This window comes from Aythya fuligula, chromosome 1 (assembly GCF_009819795.1).
Source record: "Aythya fuligula isolate bAytFul2 chromosome 1, bAytFul2.pri, whole genome shotgun sequence".
NCBI lineage: Eukaryota > Metazoa > Chordata > Aves > Anseriformes > Anatidae > Aythya > Aythya fuligula.
The window spans coordinates 92,324,451-92,346,936 of NC_045559.1; the positions used below are offsets into that span (position 1 = coordinate 92,324,451).

The following is a 22,486-nucleotide window of genomic DNA, read 5'->3' on the forward strand; positions in this document are numbered from 1 at the left end:
CAGAAGCAGTTACAGAAGTTCATTGTGACAACGACAAGAAAGTCTCTCACAAAAACAACTTAAAATGACTTTAATTAAAGTACATTAACACAATATTTACAAAATTCTTTCATGTTTCATAAATAAAAACATTTTCTTAAGTAAAGACTATATTTAAAATGTCTATGCATTTATATATATATATATATATATATATATATACACGCATACATACACACATGAATGGCATCAAACAGTTACAAACTTTGGTTTTAAATTACTGGTGGGAAAGGGCTGGGCGTATCAATGACTTTTTAAACTCTCATGTTTAAATTTGTACCTACAAGAAACCCGGAGCAGAGCCCTTAGCAACAGCACGCTAGGTTTCTCCCATTTCTGGAGCGACTGATTCTGCAGGCTGCACAGTCACCAAGTTCCACATTTTTCAGCAGTGCCCTAGTAACAGGCTGGCCTCATCACCACAGAGACACACAACAGGTTCCACTGCAATCTGCTTTGCAGTAGTTAACATAAAGCTATTATACATTATGGTTTTAATAAGGCAGGATACCTCAAAAAGAATTCCAGTGCTTGTTTTTTTCTTCTGCAACTGCTCAACTTTCCACTTGCCACAGGGAATCACTACGTACAAACGAGGTCTGTGTGGTACCTGATCAGGTAAACTCTTACACAGAATTGGTAACAGAGAAATGTCTCCCACCTCTAGGTGGATTGCCATGATTATGGAAAAGCCTGCATCAAAAAGATTCATATTTGCAAACTCAAATCTTACATGAATACTCCCACTGACAAACTTTAAGTTACATAAGTAAATATAGACTGTATTTGCTTCTTAAACACTGGATCACGTGAATAACCCCCTCCGCTGTGGCCAATTTCACTGATTTTAGCAAGGGCTGGACCAAGGGTTGCTCTAGTGGCTGAGTCCTGCAGCCCTTGCAGTAAAGAATATTGTAAAATCAGATACTTCAACTTTATTTTGTTGAATTCTTGATACTAGGTGTCCGCACTGAGACTTGGAGGATCTCATACGGATCTCTGCAACACGCACCCACAACACAGATATGAACCCTCGTTTATAACTTCCAAATCTGGGACTTATCGCATTACTCAGAATCTTTAAAAAAAAAGTGGATTTTATTATAATTTGATTATTACAAATTGGAGCCAGTGTAAAGATTTCCACAAAGCGTAAATGAAATTCAAAGGAATCCAGCTATATTGGAACAAATGCAGCTGTAAAACACTGTAAAGTCTCATGGAATGTGCAAGTCCTGTCAAATTAACTGTACATTGATGTTTGTTGTTGTTTTTATTTATTTATTTTTTTTACCTGTACCACTTCCATATACAAAGCAATGAAGCCTCCTCACTTCGCATCAGCTCCTCCTACATATATTCTGTTCTGTGCATTTGTGATGTAATGGCAGCGTCACACACTTGGGTCAGAAATGAAATAACTGCAATTTCCATTCAAGAAAACTGATTTTAAAACTGTTAACAATATGCTAATAGGACAAGTCCTATTTTTCTGAAGCATCAGAGCTTTACAAATGCGGTCAGTTAAGAGAACCTGATATTGGTTCCAGTACCACATGCTGCACAACATGAACAAACACAAAAAACACTTTCAGCATGAAAACAACTAGGTGCTATGTTCCATAATTCCAGTGCTGAATTTGGCTCCAAGAGCTGAGCAGTATCTTGTCAAAGAATACCTTTGAGGCACAGAGAGCTTTCACTGGACTAAAATAGTGGTTGCCACAGCATGTGACTGCTGTGCATATATAGGAATATTATCGTTCTGTGGAATTAGGGTAACTCAGTTAATCACTTCAGGGGAACTGGGAGTAAAGGTTATATTTATGTAACTTTATGTATAAGCTTTTTTTTTTTTAAATAAAAGTTTTCCTGAATGTTGGACATGAAGTATTTGTATGATCCCTGCTTCCTGTTCGTATCACGGACATTATGACCATACCTTGACCATGCACACGAGTAAAGAAAACAATAGTCTAAATGGTATTGCAATCTTCGGGCTGAGCAGGCCCATTATCAAAGCAGTGACTGGTGATAATTTTTAAAAGTAATACCACTAAGTATACTGCAGGGAGATGCTTTAGTGGGCAAACAGTGCTTTTTATAGTCTCACCCTCAACCACACCATATATACCATAATAAAAGAAATGAAGATCACACATGGGCAAACACACATGTTCCTCGCTACAGCTGCTGTGACTATAAAATTACATCATTTATATCAAAAGCACTTTTGCCACACATGCAAAACAACTAGTTTCCTGAATTTCTTCTCTTTGAGTAGTGCATCTTCAAGGCCACGGCGTATAAACAATGTACTTTTCACCCATCATTCATCTCTGCAGTAGATTCAGTCTCTGTCTTTAATTCTGGAAATTAAAAGAAACAAAAGATATATATGTATATGTGATTATTCAGAAACACGATTATTTATACAGCAACATTTTGCGCTGCCTACCTAAGTAACAGCTTAAAAATGCTTTTTTCTTCTTTCAAACTTTTCCATTATTTGAGTACTAAGCTTGTTTTCAGAGTGATAACTAATAGGCAACTGCTGGCTCAGCCTCTGCAACACATAAGTGGACACTGTGTCTTGGAGCTCCAGCTTATGCATAGCAACAAGCTGTAGTGGCTCCCAACTGAATCTGTCTGACCTGTCCTGATTTACTCCTAATGCTGGTTTACTTTCACATGACGTGTTGTATGCTAGCGTGCTTGACTTACCCCTGCATGTATGAGTGAACTTGCAAGGGACAGATAAGGTAGAAAGCAAGTAAAGCTTAAAAGGTTCTTGCCTTCAGCTTGCAAGTTAAGAGCCCCTGACTTCGATTTGTGAAACCTGTTATTTTTAGGAGCCATCCACCTTTCAAAGCAGACAAAGTGGTCAGGCATCTAACCCTATCCTAAAAAAAAAAAAAAAATCAAAATGAAATTGATAGTTACCGATTTTGGTGTCTTTGGAAGCTCTACCTCAACAATAAATGTGAAGCCAGGCTTTTGTAAGCCTTAAGGAGACCCAAGAAAAAACAGTTGACTTACTAAAGATTGGTTTTCCAAGAAAAATTCTACTTTTGTCTTCAGCAGTGAATGGTAACTCTATTGACTCCATCCTCACCTCACTTCTTGAAAGGTTTGAAAAAAGAATGCAATGGACTGGCAAACATCTGCTTCCTGACATCAAACCACTGCTGAGGAGAACACGTAATTGTCACTTCTGCAGCATGACCTACCTTCCACTCCTCCTGCCTACTCCAGTTTATACTAACTGGTACACATTTTCGTCAACATATTTAGGAGACACCAACACAGTCATCCTCTGTACTGCAAAAATACTTGTATTTTTCTGTTGATTTAGAAACTAATCCTACGGCATATTTGGATGAATCATATACTTGTCATAAGCAGCCAAAAGTAACACCTAGCAGTACGTGGTATTTGTAGAGAAGCCTGTTTATAAAAATCCATACTTTTTTTTTTGCAGGTAGGACTGTAGGACTCTATTTAGTGCCTCCTTTACTGTCATATTGTCACTTCATGCCTTCTAGACACAATATATTTATATTTCAAATAAATTACAAGGCTTAACGTGGCCCTGCTCTTTATCCTGACTAGCAAATTGTTGTATTTCAATGCAGGAGTACTCAGTTAAAGGCTTAATGATACCTCATGACAAGCTCGCTCAGTTTCCAGCAAGAAACTGAGTTTCCAACAGCTTCAGCAAGTGCTCTTTATCTATCCAACTCCCGTGAAAATGAGGCACAGAAAAGCATGAATAAACAACTGTTTTCATTTTCAAACCCAAGCATATAATCTATAATGTAAGTTCCTAAATAAGACCAATCTGATGTTTAACAATGCCAGACAAACTCTTCTTGTTTTTCTGGTGGATACAAGATGCAGGAAGAGAGCATTTTCACAAACTAGGTGAAACTACTTTAGGTACCAGCTTGAGAATTTCGGGCCAAGCTAATACAGCCCTGTTTGTTACATGTCTTACCATCAATTTGGAGTTGTGTTGCAATCTTACAAGCTGTTATAAAATCAAGAAGGACTAGTCCCAGCATTGAGGACATCTCAAGTTGGAAGAAATCTTATGTTGTTGTGTCCAGGCCTAACTTATCTTTGATACCTATTAGATCATTAAATATCAAGCATAACCAATGAGTAGAAACCATACTGCACCTTTTGATCTTGGGAGTTTTGAATTCTGTTTTGTCCAAAATATGTTGAGGTTATTTTAGCAGGTTTTAAATTTTACTGAAAATGTGTTCCAGTTATGTTTGTTTTTAAACCATTACTATCTGACACAAATATAAATTAAGTGAAATATGACTGAAATATAACCAACCTAACAAAACCTAGAGAATTTAAAGAACATCTAAAGCTGTGGAAAGGGAGGGGGGAGGTACAACATGCAAGACTACTTCTTTTAAGCCAGCCTCCTGTGAACTTCCATAGGAGATCAATTCAAGATGAAGAGCTAATAAAACAAACAAACTAACTAAAAAAAACATAAAACCTACCACCCACAAAACAGTCCATGCATATTACATACTACATAAGCACAAAGGAGGCATATAAACTATTTGACTTTCCACATTTGATCAAAAGCATACAATTTAATAGTTGTTTCTCATTAACCTGTCCTTTTCACGGTTTACAAATATACATTTTTTCTCTTAGGTAGAATAAATATTTTCTGTATCATTTTTTATCAATAAAATATAATTTGACTAAAACCAGCAACTTCACTGAAACCAGTCCTCCAGGCTTCATCATAGTAACACTGGCTAACTCTAAACATCAAAATCCCCAATTAAATGTTAAATTAAATAGCCGGAGACGTATTTTGACTCACCATCATTCTAACATCACTCCTTTTGCATCTTTAAAAGCCAAGCAAATGGATTAGTAACAAGTCAAATAAGGAATGCTTCTTAATTAACATTCAAATTAATTCTAAAAATCACTTTAGAAGTTCACTCAGCATGCCAGTCAGTGAGCAGAATAGAAAGAAGAGTATTTCAGTTACCATTTCTCACTGTAAGTTTGCCCAGTCATAAATGCTATCAGTTTCCCAACCCAAGGAAATTGTAAAAGAATAGAGCGACAGGGATAGATTTTGCTAATAATCACAAGTTTTCCACTAAAATAAATGCTTATGAAGCAGAATCAACACCACCTTTTAAGAGGAAGCAAAGCAAAAATGATGGATATAATATCCTGAGGTATTTTATTTGTCCCCAAACAGGCAAACGATGCCACTGGCTAGCACGCACAGTAGTTGAGAACAGGGGGGTCTGGAGCTGCAGACATTTCAGTGTGATCAAACTCTTACAGACTCATAGAGCCACATGAATTGACATACATCTCTGCCACCTCAGTGCTGTGCACTGAAAGCTACGATTATTTCTTAATTATTTCCATAATTAATCTCTTAATTAGAAGATAAGTCTTGAATATCACCTACCATTTAGTGGTTCTTCTACAGCTTTCTGCAAAACATTTAAAAATATATATATGTATAAAATGCCTTCGTGTTTACTTCTGGCTCGCCACAGTTAAATTACTCTAATTGACATATACAGTAAGTAGTGATTCTACAAAAACCAAGAAAGCTGAGCATTAATAAAATTAATGACTAGAACTTCCCCCCCCAAATTAAAACCAATAACTGCACTCTCCAAGCTATTCTTCCCCTCTGTAATTTTTTTCCTCAGATGAAATACCTCTAGGTGGCAGCAAAAGGTATGCAGATACTACTTTTAACTTCTAGAACCTGGGGGATAATTTCTCTAAATTGATCAATGCTTAGGAATAAAACAGCATGACTAAATAAAAAAAATTAGTCAAGCGCAGTCAGGTGTAATCTTCTCAGAAGGAAATACACTACAGCTGTACATTAGTCTGGTAGACAGCCAGCAGAAGCAACACACACAAATTAGTAATTGATTAAGAGCGGTAGATTTCAAAATACGCACCTTTTCCCCCTCAGCCACAAGAAAGCATCAAGCATCATTTTGTAAGTATGCCCCACTGTCAAAATGAAGCCCCTCCATCGACAGGAAGTATTCCTTAGTCTTAAGTTTACACAGAATAAAACTGTGTTTTCAAAATGACTTCACGTCTGTTTAATGCCTCGAAGTACAGCAATATATGCTGAACAGCCCTTGATGGAAACAAGCAACATATGAACACACTCAATTTTCCACCAAGGCCTATCTGTGACTTCCGTAAATTCATGTGCACAGATGTTTTGTCATCCAAGTCCCTCGGATACTCCACTAACTGCAAGAAACATGTTTTTAGTGGCTGAGCTTTCTAACGACCTAAATTCTATACCATTATTTAGATTTTATTTCTGTCTCCAATTCAGAGTAACATGAAGTTCTCTACTACATAATAATTTACGGCCATTTCTTTATCTGTCAAATCTTTGTTGCAATGTGAAAGCCACCTCATGAAGAGAATTGCTTATAAAGTGAAAGGAGTTCCACAAAGGATGTTACTTAACATGTTGGTTTGTATATCTAAGCTCATTTACAGAAAAAAATAAAAATAAAAAAGAACCACCTCCTGCTGCCCTTTTTGCTTCCTTTCTACAAGAAAACATGAGCATACAGGCAGGATTGCATTTTGAACAACGTGTATCTGTAAAACACTTCTCAACTCATTATTAATAGTGAGCTTTGTGAACTGCCCCTTTTTCTGTTTATTTTTTTCAAGCTCCATGTACTTATGTTCCCTCCCTAAGTAAGGAATCAATCCTCTGAAATACTATTCCTTACAATGGGAACGGAGAAAAAGCAAACAAGAAAAAAAAATGTGTTGTCAAGCTCTCCTGCCCCTCTGTTAGAAACTGGCCTTTTTCAACAGCTAGGTCTCAGGCTATCGGCTGAAAAGGAGACCTAGGAATGTGTCTCAAATGATGACTGGCATTCATGAAAATGGGATGACTTTGTATTTGCTGTGCTCCCCTGCTACAACAAACTTCTACTGATATTTTACATTTGTGCCTTTTTACTTGCTTCTGCAAAATTCCAGAAATCAGGCAGATCACATTCATGGGACACCAGAAAGAACTGCTTAAGTCTAAGAAAAAATGCATGAAAAAGCTTCTTAAAGAAATAAAGTGCTTTTCCATTTCTTCTGCGTGCCTCAGAGACAGACACTCTGCTTTCAGATGGTCTCGACAAATTAAAGGACATTACAGGAAGGTAAGAGGAAAATGTCAAGGCTACAGAATTTGCATAGTTAGGAATTCCAGAAAACGTTAAAGGGTTCTGGTTCAGAAGGCCACAAAAAATCAACCCAATGCTAAGTCTTTGTTACAAGCCACCTATATTAAAAAACAAAACAAAACAAAACAAAAAAACAGTATTCTGCACTCACCTTAATGAAAAAAACATTAACCAATTGTCTTTAAAAATTAAAGGCTAAGAGTGCATTTAAAGACACCAAAACTTCCGTTCACATCCACCACCTTTTTGTGACAGCCCTTTAAAAGCTCTATTTGAGCACAACACTTGGTAAGGGTGGCAATTACAGTACTATAGACGCACTCAATAGGGACAATGAAGACCACCAAGTCACTCAACATTAGACATCTGTTACACAGCCATAACTTTTGCTTGCTACCAACCTGGTCTGAATTCGAACTAGTGAAGAAAGGCTCAGTATCTCACTACAATCCCCTGAGCCATCTAGTCACCCCAAATTTATTAATTTTAAGCTTACCCTTGGAGTTTGATGATCTTTCATTCTGGAACCTAAAAACAATTACCAAAAAAAGCAAGAATGAACAAATGATCAGCCAAATAAAAACACCTACTGACAAAACTTGGAAAACAGTAGCAACACACAAAATTGCAGCTTCCTCTATCCAAACTTACTTAACATGATCTCCAAATTCTAAACGCCTCTAAGCACTCCTGTTTAGGAACTAAATGTGTGATCCAAAATATCCCACTCAAGGCATTCAGCTCTAGTAAGTTACATTACACACTATTCTTTGTGCTTGTACAAGCTTCATAAGTAGCCTGACATCAACAAAAAATATGTTGTTATTGTTAAAAGGCTCACTTCACCTCTGTCACATTTTGACTTACTGTAATCTCAGATACTGGACCTTCTACCTTATTTTCTTCTTTAATGGAATTCCTCCCTGTCTCGGGGTCTATTATTTCTGACCATCTCCACACATGGTGTGCACATACTGAAACTGCATAGTTCAGTGCAGACTATGGACTGAGCTGACTCAAGTCAGCTCAAGTCTGGAAGCAATATATCTTCAATTGTATGGTTCCACATCCAAATTAACAAGCTGTTTGAAGAGCCTTCATGCACAGCTTGAAGCAAATAAAGCTACCCTGCTCTCTTACACACAAGTTATAAAGTCCACATAGTGTTACGCCGTGGTGTGGCAGCTTAGAGATGTCTGTACCACATTCCATCCCACAGCGTTGATGTGCTTTTTGCCGACCTAGCGGGCCTGACCAGACTTTACACCTTCAAGTCATTTTGAGATCTGGTGAACAGACCAGTTTCTGAAACAAAGCATTGCTATCCTTTGCTCCTGGCTTTTAAAATTAAGTATAAGAAAAAACAGGACTGATTAAAACAAGAGGTCCTCATTCAAATTGCCCTTATTTTAGCCTTCATCTAACCCATGGAAATCATTAGGCAGATTTTGCTTCTTCGAATTCGTATTCTGAGCATATTTACTGTATGCACCATCCTGTAACTTACTCCACAGAGTCTTCGAAATCTGTTTGCTCTTTTAGTTCTAACCTTCAGCTTGGCAACTGCGTAAACTCAGATCTTAAAACAACAATATTTATCTTACAGACGAAACACTCTTACTTGGGAAACCCAGGTCTGTTTATTATAAGCTAAAACTTTTTTTTTTTTTTACACTACAGATTCTCCACAGTCTATGAAACAAATGCCATTATATACAATTTCTCAGTAATTACTTTTAACTATGTAATTGTGAAATCTAAAATAAATAAAATCAATGCAGAATATTAGATGCTACTTACAACTAGTATACATATAAAGCAGAGCAAGCAGATCCTCAACAGCCATAACAGCTAAGCCGGCAATTACAATAGAGAGAAGTTCTGAAGGACAGGCTGTTAAGAAACAAGATAGTGTATCATATGACACAAGTAAAAACACAAACTTTTCAGATATAAATACTAAAATAAGTAAGCCTGATAAAACCAGAAGTGACTAATTTCTTTTGAGCCCCTCCCAAAGCTACTTTTGCAACTTTTTTTTTGTCTATGGTCATTAATGATACTAAGGCATTTATTAATTTATCCTGGTAACAGTTCAGCTGTAGTATTCTACTGACATTCACTGTGATTAATGACATTATTTACATTTTATATTTAACTTTTATCTTTGATCCCATTTTTTTTTCCAACAATAGCATCAGATTACAAAATACAATAGTGTTATTAATAGAACATGGTAGAAAAAAAAGGGGTCTACATTTCCACACATGCCCCCCTCCATTTTTTCCCCTTTACAAGGAAGAAGAACATAAAGATAGCTCTGATTCAAGTCCACTACAAATAACAGGAATGCTCTCAAGTTTACAGAGCAGAAATTGGCTATTAAAAGCTACCTGGAGTCCATTCCAGAAACTCCCTTGTTCTCTGATCCTTGTAAACCACCCATTTTTCCAGGGTCTTGAAGTCATTGCAGCTCCCTGTGAGCTGACCCTAGGATGACCTACTGACACTTAAGGGTCCCAGAGCTAAAATTCCAGAGATAGAGCTAACATCTACCTTCTATGAGCTGTAAAAAAAGTCTCAATGAAAAGAGAGGGTGATTTTCTATTTGAGAACACAATAAACACATTCTCCATTTTGGATCATGTTAGAAGGTAACACTTTACCAGAAATCTTGTGTATTTCACTATTACATACTACTTGACAACACTTATGTGCCCCTTACAAATACTTAAATCAGGGCTCTACTGAAAGGTCCATAATTTCACTCAAAGCAGAGAAACCTTCAGAAACCATTGCAAGGAGAAACACTTCCTTAAATCCCAAATCAAATAAATTAATAAAATGAAAATATCTTTAAGAAGCAATAAATTGGACGTCCAAATGCTTAGATGAACCGCAGTATGTATGCTACAACTAAATACGCTGCCAAGGATGGCTACTCCTAAGTTCACCCTTTTCTCTGTTACTACTTCCAGATATGCCTTCTTAAGCTGTTTCAGTGACATCCAACTCCCAGCAATTCAGTTATCGTTTTCATACAGACAGAGATTAACAAGGAATTTCTGATTTATTCATTGAATACTAGAAAACAATTACGTCTCTATTTGGGATTTATTTTGTTTCTATGTACTTTTGGCCTTACTAAGAATACCAGTAACAAAGGTCAGCGTTTGAGGTGACTCTACAGGGTACAACCAACTGTGGCAAAAATGAAAACAACTTTAGAAGTTAATTTTTAAAGCAACAGCTCATAGAATGCAGCCATGATGGATACAGTCATACTTATTAAACTGCCTTTGGGCTATTCTTCTTTCGCCAGATAAAAGAGCATTAACACAGTACTCCTATTTACACGAGTTAATCATTAACACTTAATGTACAGCTATTTTCACAGCATCTTTGTGTTAAAAGGTAAGAAGACACTTTTACAGAAGGTATATTGCTTACCTGAGATGCACAGTGCAAAACCAACAAGAGCAATTACAAAACCAAAAGATTGAAGACCTATCAGAACATATCCTTTAGGTGTTACATCAACGAGAACTGGAAAAGAGAAAAAAAGAAAATTGTCATTTTAAAGTATCAACTGCAGAGATATGAAAGGTAGATCATTCACACAAGGAACGTTCAGGTTCTCCTAAATTCCAAACTCAGCCAGCATAATAAAAATTATGAAAGTCACTCATGGAACTATTTTGTGCATGCATAGTGAAAAATTATAAATAAACCTTAAGCAGAAGAAATAAAACATACATTCTGAGAGTTAGACATTCATCCCAGTCTCAAGGCCAAGGAAGGAAGAGCAGGAATCGTTCCCATGTCTTAACCTAAATCTCTTCTCAATTTATACATCTTCCCTGAAGCAACTCAGACAAACAAAGGTTAATTTGCTTTGAGAAACTAGGAAGGTCAGGAAGCCAGCATGCTATTGTAAAATGTATTTATATATAAAAAAAAAAGTAAAATAATATGTAGATTACATGAGATGGGAGAGGAGGTCCTAAGTTTTTCTAACACTATATTCTTGAGCTGGTGAATAAAGAAATACTCACCGATTTTAAATATATAGTATTGAAGCACCATCAATATCACAGCAGGCAGTACAACAAAACCAAGACCAACTTTATTGATAGTAATATTGCCACCTGCAAACAGTTGTATGAAAATTAGTAAAACAGAAATCTTTGGTTCGAAGAAAGCACAAAGCAATAAAAGTAAAACATAGGCATAATCAAATTTTCAGGGTCCCCCAAAACCCACTGAAGTTAAGCACCAGAATTCCTTCCCTAGCCTTTAGCAATCATGCAAGGCAGCAGTCTGTATCTCTCTATGACCATCTGAGAGCTACGAAGATCACTAGGGCACTGAAACACCTCTCTTATGGCTGAGAGAGCTGGGCCTGTTTAGCCTGGAGAAAAGAAGGCTGAGATGGGATCTATACTGGGTTTACGTGGCAAGGTTTTGGTAGCAGGGGGGCCGCAGAGGTGGCCTCTATGAGAAGAATTCAAAAGCTTCTCCACATCAGATCAGAGCCAGCTGCACAGAGCTGCAGCCCGTGGAGAGGAGTCCACGCAGGAGCAGGGGTCTTGGGCGAGCTGCCGCCCGTGGGAGACCCGTCCTGGAGCAGTTTGCTCCTGGGGAATGGATGAACCCTGTGGTACAGAGCTGTGTGGGAGCAGTGCTTGAAGAGCTGATGCCTGCAGACAGCCGCAGTAGGCTCGGTTCGGGAAAGACAGCAGCACATGGGAGGGACCCCATGTAGAGCAGGGGCAGGGAGGGACCGTGAAGGAGCAGCAGAGACAAAACAACAGGGACTGACCACATCGGCCATACCCCCATTCCCCTGTGTTTCTCAAGGAGAGGAGGTATAAGAGGGTAGAAGGGGGAACATATTTTTTGTTTCTCCCTGCTTTAGCTTGTTAGTAATAGGTAATAAATTTCATTAATCTCCCTATGCTGAGTCTGTTTTGCCCATGACAGTAACTGTTGAGTCATCTCCCTGTCCTTATCTCAATCCTTGAGCCCTTTCCATCATATTTTCTCCCCATTTCCCTTTGAGGAAGGGGAGCGAGAGAGCAGCTGTGGTAGAGTTCAGCTGCCTAGCAGGGTAAAACCAACATAAGATCTTATCAAGGTATATCAATATCCTAAGAGATGGCATCAAGATGATGGGGCCAGACTCTTTTTAGTGGTGCCCACTGACAGAACAAGCAGAAGTTCCATCTGAATATGAAGAAAAACTTCTTTACTGTGAGGTTGACAGAGCACTGGAACAGGTTGACCAGAGAGGCTTTGGAGTCTCCTTCTACAGAGGAATTCAAAACCCACCTTGACATGACGCTTTGCAGTGTGCTATAGGTGACCTTGCTTGAGCAGGGGGTCAGACTAGATGATCTCCAGGGGTCCCTTCCAACCTCAACCACTCCGTGATTCTGTGACATTCACAGTGCCACATCTGTTTTACTCTATAGTTTTATTCATTTTGAAATTAGTAGGTGGCAATTAATAGGTGGCACTAACTTCATATGACAATATCAAAGAGATTAACCTGTGCTCTCATTCCCTTAAACTAGGAAGGCAATTTTATTTCACTTACCTTGGACAAAAAGAACAACAGCTATAACAGCAAGCACTGTGAAGATGGCACATCCTACAGCAACGTACGTCTTATTCTTATGTACAGTTTCACATTTTAATGCTTAAAAATGAAACCAAGAGAAACAGAGAGGAAACCGATCAGACACACAGATTCTCTCACAAAAAAATCAACAGATACTATAACTAGGACTACTGTCCTAAACAAAAAATTGTAAATCTTAGGAGTTTGTTTCTAAGTACCAAGAGTTCATTTGCTTTCATTATTTGATATGGTCAATATGGCTTACTCATTTAAGTGAAACCTGCCATTGGTCTTCTAGTTAAACTCTTAATTCCACCTTCTATACTATTCAGGTTCAATGCTGTCAAAATAACTTGGGGACACGGTACAGGTTAATTCAAGGAGATTCATTACTGATATTTAAATTATACCACAGCAATTTTGTTACTAATTTGAATGTCAGACATGGATTTAAAAACCCTCTTCCTAATGACGCTGTTAGATGTACAACAGGGTGATTCTCCTGTCTCACTGGAATGCTTTGAGGTTAAGTAGATAGGAATGATCTGCATATGCTTAGATGCCATAAGACAAGACTAATTTTCAGAAAACTGCACTGTTAAAATAGCTGCTGTCTCAGCAACAGTTAATTCCACTGGAGGGTTTCAAACGAGCAGCACTTGAAGGATCTTGTAAAAGATGGAACAGTGCAAATATATCATCACAATAAACATCCATGTTTGTTTTGTTTCTGCTTTATGCACTGCTAAAATGAAGACACAAAAAAGGCAATGCTAGCTCCAAGCTTGAAAATCCATATACCAACAACCTTGGTATATGTCAAAGTTGGTAATCACTAGCAGAGAACAAATACAGTAAATAACTTCAAAAGGAATAACAAGGAGCACGTACAGAAATAACATCCTGCTTACAGGCATTGCATTAGCACAAAATGCCCCAACGTTACTAGGATACAATAAATACTTTAGAGGGCACACATGACTAAATCTTTCGTAGTATTTTATCTATGGAAAGGTTACAGAATGCTCTCTCTTGTAATTAAAACTCTACCTTTAATTACGTTCACGTGGCTTAACAGCACAAGATCTACACTATATTCAATTCCTAAAAGTTAATCCTGGTGAAAAACCAAACCAACCAACACCCCCCCCCCCCCCCCCCCATATATTCCCAAGTGTCACACAGAAAAATCAAGCCATTTAAAAAATACATGTGTGTTACAAATGACTCTACAGGTATACCCTATCATCACTGGATTCACAGGTTTATTAAAATAGTGTAAACTGAAGGACAAAAAAGTAAGTACACCCACATTCAATGACTTAGAAGTAGCAGGATTACTTTTCCCCAGAGAAGTTATAGAGCTCATAATAATGTACAGAGATGCAATAAAATCCAAGTAGGCTCAACTTACTTCTGTAAAATGATAGTGCTTCTCCATGGATGTATTCATGGATATCCCAAGGCAATTATTACTTCGCTATCAAAATACTAAAAATATGCAAGTTCTGGTACAAATGCAAGGCAATGGCAGTTCCAGAACATTTCAGAACAAATTAGAGAGCCTTCAACCACTACAAATAATAATGAAAAAATCAGGAATCTAACACTATGGAAATAAAACCATAAAACAATATATGTATTAGTTTTCAACCTCTGACCACACGTGAGCCTTTCCTGATTCATAAAAAGGTTAAGAAAGCAAGTTATAACCATAGATAACTGAATACATATGTGATTACTATAAATCACCCTGAGTGTGATTTCCTTCCATTTTTTATGGACTTGACTCTAAGCAGAATTTATATCAAAGTCCAAAAATTTAAAAATGCTGAAAAATCTCAAAGATTGATATAACAAATTGCACCACATAGAACTATCAGAAAGACTAGGACACAAAGCACTCTCTATGCTGGATACATGTTGGACACCATTGTATGAAGAATGCCTGAAGAGGATGTCTGACACTGGTGAATGTATTGTCTCTGAAAACATTTAACAAAATCATTGATGCCAGTGTTGAATTACAATTCAGCCAGACTCAAGAAACTAATGTAGAATTTTACATGAAAAAGATAGCATGATCTTTCTCTAATGTTGATTTTGTGGCCAAAATGAAAAACGTTTTACTTTTCATCACCCACTAATGCCATGGTGAACCAACAGTGAACAAACGCTTCTTGATTTTAATCAAGGATAGTAGACGTTATCAATTATACCCTGCAAAACTTCCACACATGCAAAAAAGCTCATCATTTGCAACAAAACTGGGAGCAGAACCATTACCATACAGCAGACTAGCTCTGAACACAGGCCTTTTAGGCAACACATCATACCTTCTGTGATCTTACAGCTAAGTATGTTAACCTCAGAAAGCAACCCCTGGCCTCCACGCAAAGTAGAGCAGACTGGCCCAGATCCCAGTGCTTAGGGCTAGAACCCCACAACGAAGTGCCTCTATCCACATTACATGTTTTGCCAACAAGTGGCATGCTGAAGCCCCAAAACACAGATCTTACTGATCAGGTCTTGTGCTCAATGCCAAAAATGTGCGTTACATGCCCTTGAAAGAACATAAGACCCGCTGAAAAGCAAAATTGAAAATTACACAGGGCAAAAGTTTAACTTGGTGTGCTTTTACTGACAATGCCTGCAAGTAAGAGAGCTTAGGAACTTTTCTGAGAACTGCAACCAAGTTAAATCTCTAATGGTGTTAGTTCATTTCAAAAGCAATCCCAGAAATGAACATAAATAATACATCGTGGATGATCAGGACAGAGTTCTAGAGAAACCCAAATGCTAAGTTGCTAGATAAAGCAGACATGCTGCCCTGCTGTATGTTATCTGAATCAGTTCTACCACACATCCTTTCATACATAAATACTGCCTTTCATCCTGCACAGATACTTTTACATAAGCAATTTTAGCACAAGTCAATAGTTGCAAAGAATTAGAGTCAATACTTACCAATAACACCTAACTGAGCCCAATAAAAAACAACAATTAAGAACAGCAACACTGAGACGACAACACTTTCCACAAAGTCAAACTGTCGCCCTACAGAATAAACAAAGAAAAATCATAGGAAGAAAAACGTGAGATTACTGGCATTTATTGCTCCTTTTAGGCTATCCCCTAGATTGGTCATTTAGCATTTAATAGCTAGCCTGTTATACATCTGAATTCTAGGAAAGCCATGACTTCTACCTATGTAATTTTCACTCCAATCTTGTGTGACAACCTGTTTTTTTTTCAGGTATTTCTACTTACTGTAACATTTTCAAACCGCAGGTCTTGATCTCCAGTACAGCAGATGTTGTGTTTATGCTGCTGTCTAGCAGCACAAGTTGTGGAATTCCAAACAGCACATTAGATCAGAAAAATGGTGAATTTAGGCTAATCAAGAAAGTAAGGCAAGATCTGATGCTTCCCCAGCTGTCCTACTCTATTCCCAACCGCTTTAATTCCCAAAGAAATACAGATACATGATAAGAAATTGAGGATCTAGCCCAAGTTTGACAGAAGCACCACTTTGTTAATTTTAGAAATCACACGTTTTCCTTTGTCTTCCCACCATCATCCATTTATCTTTTTTCCCTTGCAGTTTGGATGCCTTAGGCTGTTCAGTCGCTTGTGCTGTAAGATCATACAAGCCACCTTCCAATGTACAATTCTGAAAACCTCTCCACTGAACTGGAAAATGGAGTTGTTTCTAGCATGTCTGCTCATAACATCATTTAGGCTCACACAGCGGAATCCACAGTCACATTTTCTTTCGTTATATTTGCTTCCAAATAAATTTCTGATCTTCATTTAGATGCATACTCCTTGCACTTGCCATATTTCAAAACTCTACCTGTGGCTCCAGAAACATGGAATTAAGTAGCAATGCCTCACAATTTCCAGTGCCAAGTAATACCTTGAGGACAGTCTGAAATTCGTGAATTCCACAGAGAGCACGTTTAAGAAAAGTGGAAATTAAAGACTTCCACTGTAGTTGATTGTTTTGGCTCAACTGTTCTATTATTAAAGACTGTCAATGAAGATTCATGTTTTTAAAGCGAAACGAATACCTAAGAGGAAGAAAAGCATTATTTTATGGTAAGAAAACACTTCTCCACATCAAATCCTTGCTTTCAGCTCTTCTCACAGTGCACAGTTGCCACTCTTTGGATAAACCAGCTCCTGCAGGCAAATCCCAGTGCCAGTGCTTGATGTAAAGAAATTAGCAATGACTCGAAAGCAGCTGCAAACAGAGACTGACAAGTAGCATAACTTTCTCCACAGCACTTCCAGGTGGTATTACCACATATTCTGCACACAAAGAAGCAGCCACAAAGCTTCGCATCTGCTAGGATTTCAGCAAGCAACTATGGTTGAGTCTCAGAGTCTAAAAGCACTTTGTGCGTGGAGAGGCTTGCAATATTGTTGGTATGCACAAGTACAAGAAGCAGCTGAACACATTTTCTTGCTAATACATTTCCCTTAATGCAGTGCTTCATAGAAATAAAGTAAACTCCTGGCTAGAAACATCAGTCTGAAAGCAAATATAGGGAAGCCAGCTCCAAATTAATAACAGACACTTCCAGATACTTTCCATAGGGGAAAAAATAAAATCTACACATCAAAAAAAAACACACTGTTATGGTTGCTTGCCTGTGAAGATACCGGGAAAAGGTGTGGCCAAAGACAAGACCACAGGCATGAAAATCTTCTTCACTATACTACCTGCTTTCTAAAGAGAAAGCATGCATTGGCCAAGGGAAAATGGAGAACATTTGGCTTTTATAATACAGCCACTAGAAACAATTGCAACATACTAGGAGTGGCAGCATAAGTTCACCACTCAGAAATGAGAGTGAAGACTTCAACAAGATTTCCGTTATCAACCAACCTTTTTCAAAACTCCTTTGCTACACTTCCTTCTCAAGAGTATCTAACATGTTGAAGAACAAACACCAGAGGATTAAGCCAAAGCTCTTAAAACGAGAGCAAGCAACTGTTTTACCTTCAGATAAAACCTCAAGCACAAGACTAGATTTTGCATTTTTCAGCATATGCTCTGAAACGGAAGAGCAAGCTTGTAACAGCAATTTCTTTACCAACCACTTTTATTGTCTGGTGTTGGAGCTTTTTCCTCACCACAATTGACAACTAGAAAACAGAATTAGAAAATTTACATTAGTTTCCTGCTTTGTAGGTCTTTACAACTCTTTCAGAGTTCTAAGCAAATAGAAATGATTAAAAAAGGCAAAAAGAAAATAAAAATAAACAAATAAAGTTGCATCACAGGCAGTGTTTTAATACAAGATTACTGACCTTTCCTAAAAGGACAAAAACCTTCGTTTTTAAAGTCTTCTAAACAGAAGACCCAGTCTTCAATAAACCTTAATGCTGGCCCAGCTTATGTACAAATGGGACTTGGTGTTCTCAGGTCCTAAAGCTTTACTTTCTCTTCTACTGCTCAACACTGAATAACAAAAGCAGCCCAAAAAGGCTAAGTGAGGGGAAGGCAATAACAGAGAATGAAAAAAAAAAAAAAAAAAAAAAAAAAAAAAAGTTGCCTATTCTTCATCCTCTGTTTTTGCAGTGTTTTAAGAACTGAATGATTTTGTAGCATCCTCACTCTTTCAGTGGCTGTACCCCCCCTCTCTCAGCCTATTTCAGGAGTGCATTTGTTTTGCAGTGGATACAATTAACTCTATAATTAGACTGCGAATTACCAAGATGTTTGCATCAGGACACAAAGTAACATCTGCTTGGTATCCAGAAACAGCTTAATGACAAATGCAAAAACCGATAGCAAAATATGTCTTAGGACAATTCTCCAGCAGACCCGTGAGACTCCACGCGCAATGTATATGCAACGTGTTCAGCTCTGAGAAACCTTCCAGAAGCAAGAATCAAGTTTCCTGTGCCAAACAGAAAAACAACAAATACATACACATTCAGTGAAACTGCAGCTTCTGCAGCACACTAGGCAGACTGCCCATGCATAGCACATACCATTATTCAACAGCTAAGGCACTACAGCACGTGAGCTGTGTCTGACAAGATAAGGTAAAATGTTTTGCTAGACATGAAATTCATCACTTAGTCCCCATTACTTCAGTCTAACATCGTCTGTCCAAAGATGCCATTTAATGCTGCACAACCGGAAGAAGTTATCACCTAGTAGTAGCATTCTTAACCTCACAGAAAAACAGCATTTTAGATCAAGTTTTAGAGCTCTTATACAACATTTCTATTAGTTCCATCTGTAATTTTTTCAGTGCAGCTAAAGATTGGAAGACACAATTTGTCAAACAAAACATCTCTGCTGCCCTGTGATGCCTATATATGTCTCAGTAGTACAAACATATTAAGAATATGCATCAGTATGTAACACAATAACATAAAGGTGCTGAAAATAACACCAACTACATAACCTAAAAGATGTAAGAAAAAACAGACTTTATCTTATCAGACAAAGCCCCTTCAGCAATTGGTACAGAATAAAAAAATGTGTTCAGATCCTTCCCACAAAAACACGCCCTTCAACACAAAGTAACACAGAGCAACATTCAAGTTAGAAGGCCTGGATGCTACACGATGCTTGGCACGTTCCATTTCCTGTAGCAATACTGTCATATTCATCATTTTATTCTTTCCTGTAAGATCTCGCTTCCCTCTCCCAACAGGTTCTAAGACAAGCAGACAACTCACCTGTGACGGTTCTAAGATCAACTTTTGTTTCTCCTTCTCTGTTTAATTCTGTTACTTCACAGCTGTAATTTCCATCTTCTGCTTCCGAACTTTTGAGTTTTAGAGAGGCAGTGCCCTTAGATAAATCCTGCTGAGACAGCAAGTTAGCTGATGGAACCGTCTCATGCCTGTAAATACGCTGTTGTGCTCGTTGTGCTCCATCAAAAGAAAAAAGTACTCTTCCTTGTTTTTTCCATGCAACAAACATGTTACTGTCATTGTGCTCCTTTAGATTAACCACGTGGCAAGGTAAAACGACAGTAGTATTACAGGCATCTCTTTCAACAAAATCTACTGGACTAAACACCAGCTGGGCAGAACCTAGAAAGAAAAAAATTAAAATTGATAAATTCAGAATTATTTCTTAATACAAAAAAAAAAAAAAAAAAAAAAAAAACAGAAGAAAAAAATAATTATAACACACAACTTAAGAAAACAAAAACTCTCCCTCAAAATCATAAGAAAGCATCCTGCTCCCAAGGGAGGAGCAAAAGAATAAAAACGTCCTTATTGTAATTCCATCATAGCCCTAGTAATCAGGCTTAGCCACTCCCACATGCATGTAACATAACACATACCACAAACAGTCATAAATAAAAAAAAAATAGTAATAAGGCTTTGGGTTGCCATTTGGACACTTCCCCTGACAGGCCACACACAGAAAAACTGCCTTAAGGCTTGGCTTCTGCAAAGCACGTGCATAACATTGACCAGAAGCAGTGCCACTGATCAAGTTTTTCCTGCAGATCACCCAGCTGTCTAGGAGTAGAAGCACAGTGCCACCAGCTCCACACCAGCATCCATCACAGCTCGTTAAGGTCAGAGGGAAAAATTTCTACCTCTACTGAGAGAACAGAGGCAGAGCAGCTTAGTAAAATAAATAAATAAATAAATAAAATAAAAAACAAGCTTATTACTTATTCCTTCTCATCTCTGAAGGTGGAGCCAAATGCCTGTAGATTTAGAACACTTTCATTTTCGTCTTCCTCCCCAGTGAAGGAAGTGCACACAAAATCAACATATTCAAACAATCTTTTCTACAAAGCGTTTGAGTATGTAAAACAATGGGATTGAAAACGGAGAATTTGTAAGTGAACTCACTTCCTGTACTGTAAAGCACGGTGCTTAACGCATGGATGGTGTTCAATGCGAGTAACGAAAAAACATCGTATGTTATGTTACTGCTGCTGCTTTTAAGCTCTTTTCCAACACCGCAGCACCGTTCCTACAGTGTACTACTGACCACTGCTTAAGGAAGACATAAAGATTTTATCCGAAACAAAAACCCATTCTCCAGTTCCTGAGCACACCGACGCTCAGTAACATCGGTACTAAAATCACACCCAGAACCGGAAGAAAGAAGTCAATTCAACTAGCTCGACTGCAAAGTACAAGAAGGCTTTTATTTCCTCTGTTTTTCATCGTTTGTACAAAACGCTGGCCAGCAATCCTAGCAGCGGTGGCTCCCCACAGCCTCAGCGGGGACTTATTTGTGTGAGATACAGCCGGCAGGCGAGCAAAGGCCGGCGCTGCGTGCCGAGCCCACGCCACAGCCGCCGGGCAGCCCCGGGGACTTCCGAGCAACTGCTGGCAGCCGCGCCTGCAGCGGGCCGGCAGCGGGGCACGGCTCTGGCGATTAAGGCAGGACGGGGAAGGGAAAGCAAGCCGAGAGGAGAGCTGCGTCACCGGGACAGCCCTGGCGTGCGGGAGCAGCGGCCTTGGACCGAGTTTCAGTAGCCTCCTCCTGTGAAGCGGGGCTGTTTTATTTTCGAACACCGAGGCGTATAATTCACTCATTGACCAGGCGCCCCGCAGGAGGGCACTCTGCGGCAGGGGGAAGGTTTATTTTCAGTTTATTTGCCCGCCCCCGCCCAGCCCCGGCAGCACCCTCACCCCAGAGCACGGGAGCCCCGCAGGGCTCTCACAGGCGCACAACTCAAACCTGCGGCGCTTCCCCAGCCCCTCGGGACTCACCGTGGCGCAGGGCGCCGAGCAGCAGCAGCAGCAGGAGGAGGAGCGGCGGGCAGGCGGCCGGCAGGCTCATGGCGGCGGGGAGCGGAGCGGAGCGGAGCCGAGCGGGGCTGCGCCTTCCTCCGCCGCTGGCCGCCGCAGCCGCCCGGGGGGGGGCGGGGCCGAGCCGCGCGGCGGGGGCAGCCTCTGCCGCCGCTGATTGGCCGCCCCGCCGCGGGGGGGGCGCTCCGCCGCCGCTGATTGGCCTCCGGAGCGCGGGGGCGGGCGTTGCGCCGCCGCCGCGCGCCCCTAACGGTCGCCAACGGCCGGTTCCCCGCCCCCCTGTGGTGACAGGCAGAGCCCCGTGGGCGGGGGTGCGGGCGGCCGCCCCCGCGCTGCTCTCCCTCAGCGGCCGGGGCTCCTCTGCCAGCCCCCCGTGCAGTGCACGAAGCGGGGGGGCGGCTCCACACGCACAGATGTACACGCGTACACCGCTGTATGGTGTCAGTCCCACAGCACAGCAGGGGCTGGGGCGGTGGGAGCCAGGGCAGAAGCGAAATCCTCTGAGGAGCGGGCGGTCCGTTAACGCCTCACGCGCCCTTACAACGTCTCCTTATCCCCAACAGCAGCGCTGAGCTGGGAGGTTCCTCCCTGCCCCTGCTGAGAGAAGATGCCCCCTTCCCCTTGCTGATCCTCGACGTGTCCCCCCATCCCCGTGAAGTGATGACCCGTGCCCTGCCCGCTGTGTGTTTTCTCCCCAGATCCCATGAAGCGCTCAGACAGCCTCCGGCACTCGGCTTGAGTAAAAAGCCCAGAGCCCCCGGAGCCATCAGACTGCAGGATGGCGAGAAGCAGCTGATCCTGCTCCTGCCGGAGGGACTCGGGTGAT

At 39.9% G+C, this 22,486-nt stretch overlaps 1 protein-coding gene across 4 annotated transcripts; it reads right to left on the reverse strand.

The window, feature by feature from the left end:
• Nucleotides 1-1,119: 1,119 nt before the first annotated feature.
• Nucleotides 1,120-21,732, reverse strand: CD47 (CD47 molecule). Of its 4 annotated transcripts, none has more exons than XM_032185826.1 (11): nt 21,622-21,730; nt 19,609-19,968; nt 15,871-15,960; nt 12,880-12,981; nt 11,336-11,428; nt 10,731-10,826; nt 9,081-9,173; nt 7,777-7,808; nt 5,510-5,534; nt 4,898-4,925; nt 1,120-2,408 (listed from the first exon to the last, which is right to left on the reverse strand). In XM_032185826.1, the coding sequence occupies exons 1-10, from the start codon at nt 21,689-21,691 to the stop codon at nt 4,900-4,902; spliced, it is 987 nt and encodes a 328-aa protein (XP_032041717.1). In that variant the 5' UTR covers nt 21,692-21,730; the 3' UTR covers nt 1,120-2,408; nt 4,898-4,899. The 4 variants fall into 4 exon arrangements, with proteins under 4 accessions (XP_032041717.1, XP_032041735.1, XP_032041746.1 ...); XM_032185844.1 differs by lacking the exon at nt 21,622-21,730 and adding an exon at nt 20,399-20,448; XM_032185855.1 differs by lacking the exons at nt 4,898-4,925; nt 5,510-5,534.
• Between the last annotated feature and the right edge of the window lie 754 nt (nt 21,733-22,486).

Coding starts and splice junctions, on each gene's coding strand:
- CD47 (XM_032185826.1), bottom strand. CDS start 21,691: ATGAGCCTGCCGGCCGCCTGCCCGCCGCTCCTCCTCCTGCTGCTGCTG. Junction 12,982..15,870: donor GGCTCAGTTAGGTGTTATTG/GTAAGTATTGAC, acceptor TTCATTTTTAAG/CATTAAAATGTGAAACTGTA. Junction 10,827..11,335: donor ATACTATATATTTAAAATCG/GTGAGTATTTCT, acceptor TCTCTTTTCCAG/TTCTCGTTGATGTAACACCT.